Source organism: Porites lutea, chromosome 3, assembly GCF_958299795.1.
Source record: "Porites lutea chromosome 3, jaPorLute2.1, whole genome shotgun sequence".
Classification (NCBI taxonomy): Eukaryota; Metazoa; Cnidaria; class Anthozoa; order Scleractinia; family Poritidae; genus Porites; species Porites lutea.
Genome location: NC_133203.1, coordinates 34,965,881 through 34,971,573, shown reverse-complemented (window position 1 = coordinate 34,971,573; position 5,693 = coordinate 34,965,881). Strand labels below are relative to the sequence as shown.

At 38.3% G+C, this 5,693-nt stretch overlaps 1 protein-coding gene across 1 annotated transcript in view; it reads right to left on the bottom strand.

The window, feature by feature from the left end:
- Positions 1–1,085: 1,085 nt before the first annotated feature.
- LOC140932201 (uncharacterized) overlaps positions 1,086–5,693 on the bottom strand; it is a 214,225-nt gene continuing 209,617 nt past the window's right edge. The window contains exons 2-5 of the mRNA XM_073381840.1: positions 5,265–5,570; positions 4,084–4,417; positions 3,644–3,684; positions 1,086–1,495 (exon numbers count right to left, since the gene is read on the bottom strand). Coding sequence (XP_073237941.1) covers positions 1,086–1,495; positions 3,644–3,684; positions 4,084–4,417; positions 5,265–5,570 — 1,091 coding nt within the window. The remainder of the gene's footprint in view (positions 1,496–3,643; positions 3,685–4,083; positions 4,418–5,264; positions 5,571–5,693) is intronic.

The window sequence follows — 5,693 nt, the reverse complement described above, 5'->3', positions numbered from 1 at the left end:
ATCCTAGGAGAGGGAGGAAAGCAAGAAATTTTACAACAAATGTTCCGAAAATTCTAGATCTCAAATCGTCTTCCGAACAGATATTTTCCGAAAATTGACGTTGGGTGCCCTTGGTTATAAGGAAGTGCTGTTTTTTACCTGGCGATGTTGTGTTCCCAGTAGTGGTATCGGTTGTTGGTTCTGAAAAAAAAGCACAATTGTTAAACGCATTCAAGTGATCTATCAGTCAACGACGAGTTTTTGACTTAATTGACTTTCTTATCGCACTTGTTACTGATCCATGTCTTGGAAAACCGCTCGAACTTGCGTTTAGAGAAGACCTTTTTTTAGACCTCTTTTTACACAAGGTGTCTTTAACTTTAGAATGTGAATGATCACTCATTTCACATCTCGTATTCGTTGTGACTGGCTAATTGAGGTAACTTTAGCCAGTGTTTGCGTTATACAGGGGCACCCACAAAAGTATAGTTCAAAACCACTTAAACATAGCATTGTTAAACGTATTTTAGTATTTAAACGGTAGATAAAGGCACATTTTTATATCCTAAAAATGTTTCATCTGTTCGGATTTTCTGGCTGAAAGTCTAGTGATCCGAAAATTATAGCGACCAGAACTTACCTTTTCGAAAATTTCAGCCAGAAAAGTCCACCGAAAATTCTAGGTGAACTTCTCAGGGTAAAAATCTGTTAAAAATGGGCAATTATACCATGTTTTAGACGTTCGAAAATCCTAGGAGAGGCAGGAAAGCAAGAAATTTTACAACAAATGTTCCGAAAATTCTAGATCTCAAATCGTCTTCCGAACAGATATTTTTCGAAAATTGACGTTGGGTGCCCTTGGTTATAAGGAAGTGCTGTTTTTTACCTGGCGATGTTGTGTTCCCAGTAGTGGTCTCGGTTGTTGGTTCTGAAAAAAAAAAAAAAAAGCACAATTGTTAAACGCATTCAAGTGATCTACCAGTCAACGACGAAATTTTTTACTTAATTCACTTTCTTATCGCACTTGTTACTGATCCATGTCTTGGAAAACCGCTCGAGCTTGCATTTAGAGAAGAGCTTTTTTAGGTACATGATTGTTTGAAAGATCATTCAATTTGTAGTAAAATTTGGAGAAGCAAGTAGAGAAATCTTGTAGTGGAAATAATACCTGTAAAAGGAAATATGTTCAACTGGATAAAAAACGTGGAATGGAGGGAACTAGGGTAGTCCTTGTGACAGATCCACTGACATTTATACTTTCCCTCATCATCATCAGTAACATTAGCTATGGTGAGAATGAAATCTTTTTTGCATCTGCTGTTAGTTGTCCTTTTTTGTATATCATACTTTTCACCACATGTTAATGGCGTTGAGCTGTTGTTGAAAAACCACTGAAATTTCATTGAATGTGCGCAATCGTCAGGATCTATTTCAACCAAGCACTTTAAACTGACGTTGTTGTAGGCCATCACCGAAACCTCGGGAAGAGAAATATGCCGATGCTTGGGGCCCGGACCTGCATAATTAGAAGATACGTAGCAGATATTATGAACAAATCAAATTAACTTAAAGATCATTGCCGTGCTATTGTGCAACTTTAGTGGACTACAGCATTCAGTATTCCCACGTGAGTACGTAGTATACCTACATTATTTATAAATCTTAAATAAAGAACAAGTTTTTGTCTATATTCCGTACATAAATGTATGTAAGCAGCTGTCAGTCTGTAGATATGAGGATCGACATTATTAAATATGAAGAACATCTTTTTTATTGTTGTCAAAATTATTAAAAGGGGGGTATCTATTACTCATGTTTCTGCGAAAGTTAGATCGAAGATTATCGTAAAGATTACAATTGAATAGGAAGTGTAATTCGTGTTCAACTTCATTTAAGTGGCAGAAGGGGCAAATTCGAAGATTTTCTGGAGTTTTCGATACTGTATGTCTGCCCGTTTCAATTTGTAAGCGATGATTGCGAAGTCTGTCTTTATTCAGTGTTTTTTTGTGATTTATATTGGTGATTATGTTCAAGCAATCTTTTTTGTGATGGTCATTTTTGAATATTGAGTAGAATTTTAGTTTCTTGTTATTTCTTATTAGATTGTATTGGTGTAAAACCAGTTCTTCACGTATAGTTAATTAGATATTCTTTATATAGGTTAAGGAGTTGTTATCATTTAAATACAATGCAATTCACTGAGATTCGAATTGTTGCATAAGGTATTAACTATTTTCATAAGACTCATCTGGTTTTTCTCAGCCATATCTTTTGATATTTGTAAACATCGCTTGGCATAATAATCATCTTGTTTGTTTTCCAAATGTATCCAAAATTTGATAATATTTACGTTAGTTATTTCCTTCCGTGGTAGTCGTCCAAGTTCATTTCTGCATGCAACATTTGGACACTGTTTATTCACACCTAGAACTTCTTTACAGAACTGAATTTGTATTTTCTCTATTATATCATTCTCCCATGACTATAATCAACCTAATCATAACTATAACAAAATTGTCAAATCTGATTGGCTATCAACTGCCCTGATTTCAGCCTTAATTGGACAGTTTGATAGGACAGTACGCGTCATGCCTAAGTAATTGGACAGTACGCGCCAACTGCTAGCAAAACAAAATTTCGAATTTCTTGTGTTTTGATTTAAAAAATAGCTTATTATATCACAAATTTTGTTAAAGTTATGATTAATTGGTAACAGAACTTCATGTCGTCCAATTCGGTCTGTAATCATACTCGTGATTAAACAAATCGGACTCCCGCTACGCGGTCGTCCGATTTTGTTTATCACTCGTATGATTACAGACCGAATTGGACTCCACTCAGTCCTGTTACCATTACTTATCGTAGTCCAAAGGATAGGCTTTTTAAGCGTGATAATCAGCAGTCACCGCATAAAAGGTAAAAGAACATATTCACACTATCTATTATTTTTCTAAAATAGGTAAATAAATAAGCTTAGGATCCCTAGAATTCTGAGTGGAAGAGGGTAGTGGCAAGAAATGCTTAGTTTATCTTTTAAGTTAACTGTCTGAGGCAGCCGTGGCTTATACACAACTGACGTATTTTTTTCTCACCGTTTGAAGGGATAGGACATTCATTAAAAATTTAGCGAGATATAAGGCTCCTGAAATCAGCTAATACCTTACATTGTTTTGTGGCTGGAAATTTCTTCGTAACAGTGGGCGCTCTCAATGGTTACTTCGTGGTCATATGACATCTAACAATGAAACTGTTTCACCCCAAAATCTCTGAGCGAGCAACATTGCAAAATGTATGACGTCAGAGGGTAAGAGTGCACTGTTACCCGCGAATGTTGACCAACGACCGCCGTTACAGCTAGGTTTAATGAATTTCCAGCTTCAAAATTTCCAGCTATATAACAAATCACGAATCTCGATGCTTTCCTCGGTTTCGCCTCTGGAAACATTGAGATTCTAGGGAAACAAAATTGACTGTTTCCCTCTGGACCAGTCATTAAGGGTTTACAAGAGCTATAATGGCTCTTGGGGTTTATTATTCCCTCTGAATGGAATGTGTGTTGACTGCAAGGCAACCGAAGAGCTGTATTTCTCCTGCTCATGTTAAGACCTGATCGGAGAGAAAGAATGTCACTTCATCCGTGACAATTTCGTCTGACGACATGTACAGGATCTATCTACAAGGGTATTCCCAGGCTCCGGGATTGGACTGAAATACAGTGCGGGATTCGGGAAACGTTAACAGGATACGGGATTTGACTGCTTCTGCGGAAGCGGGATTCTCCAAAATTTGGGCACGGATTCAGGATTGGGAAAGAAAACGATATACGGGTATGTACAGGGTCTGGAAGGGTATTCTCGCACGAAATACAGGCCTGATTCGGGAAAACGTCAAATTTCTTTACGAGATACGGGAATTGACCGCTACTCGGGAAGCGGGATTCGCCAAAATCTGAAAGAAAACGGTATTCGGAATAGAGATGACAGACGTTCGGGGTGCGGGATTGGGGTGAAAGAGAGCGGAAATACGGGATCAGGACCCCTCCCCCGCAACTTCCAGACTCTTGGTATACAATAATCCGGGTTCACTTCTTAACATACCTCTAACTAATCAGACCACTTACACCTATAATCCAGCTCAATTATCTTTGATTTTTCACTCGACCAGCCGGTAATGTTGTTCGTTGCAGTGCAAATATAATCCCCTTTGTGTTTTTCTTGGATATTAAGATTACGAAGAAGGGAACTTAAGGTGTCCTCTCCAACCAGCTGCTCTGAGATGTAAAAACCTTCAGATCCGTTGATGATTTGTTTTTTATTTGGATTGTACCAAATTACACGAGGACGAGGCCATCCTTTGAAGACACACTCCAGTTCCATTGTTGTCTTGTTAGAAGAGTACTCAAAGGGAGAACTTGTCTTAAATATTTTCTGAACTGGAACTGAGAACAAATTTTTAGTGTTGTACTTCCTAGGCTCATAAGTCATTCACTCAGTTACAATGTACAGTTTACATCTGAAAAGCGCAGTGGGTAATACGAGGACCGCAAGGCACTTTGGGTAAAATGATCCGGACTTTTTAAAGGAAGCACGTGCTTGCTGTAAATATAGTATTGAGCAAAATGGGCTGTTGAGGAATTATAACAAGACGGAGAATGATACGTATCAACTGCGAAAAGTTTCGCGTTTCGCCAGCGTAAAGATCTAAAACAGGAACTCCTAGAGACCTGGACAACTGGCGCGCTAGCGAAGACTGTTACTATAAGGTCTTGGTACATGATGACCAGTTTTCGTGCTCTTGTTTTCCGACAAAGGGAAATGCAAATATTATGTTTTTCTAAACATCCCATAATTCTATTGGGTCACAGTTTTGCCTTGTTGCGCATTACTGACATAGGTCAACATTTTGAATTAGCTGTGTTCAAACTGTAACCTTCACCCTCCTTTCCCTAATAGGGACCAACCTAGCCCTTAATTTACTTCTAACCTTTTCAGCCAGACAAAATGTCAATAGGGAACGATTACTTTTACCGTAAAGATTGCTTTAGCTTAACTGAAATCTCCTTTAAAATGTTAAAAGGCCTTCATTGGATTCGGCATCTATATTTCATGTAAAAGAGATAAAAAAAACTGCCACCTGTTTTCAGCTTATCATGAATTCAAAAGGTGGCAAAGGGAGAAAATACTCACTTGCATTATTGTATAGAAGAACGTCCACTTGTCGGCTCATTTCTATCCTTTGAATGGATTTGTGATGGGCGCATTATGATATTTTTTCCCCATCAATTTAATACAGACAGGGCAAAAGAAGAACATACTCACTGGCGTATTTTATAGAAAAACATTCACGTGGCTGACTTCTATTTTTTGAATCGATTTGCTGTAAGAACAGACCGGCGTCACTGGCATTGAGGTGTTTTTCAAGATCCTGCCAAGTCATGTCTTGTACTTTTCCACCGGTCACTATCGAGCAGTTGGAAGTCACTTTAGAGTCTTTCGGCGTTACTGTTACTGTCTGAAAAGGCGGTTGGCATTTTTGTGAGTGGAAGCAAGAAGCACTTATTTCACAGTCCGGACTTCTTGGAGATGACACATCTATTGAGTAAGTAAAAGAAAGAAATAAAAAGGCTGGAAGAAGACATTTCGAAAACATACTCGTGAAATCCAGTTTGATAAGCTGGCACCTTCCCACGGGAAAGGGGGAGTGGGGTGGCGGAC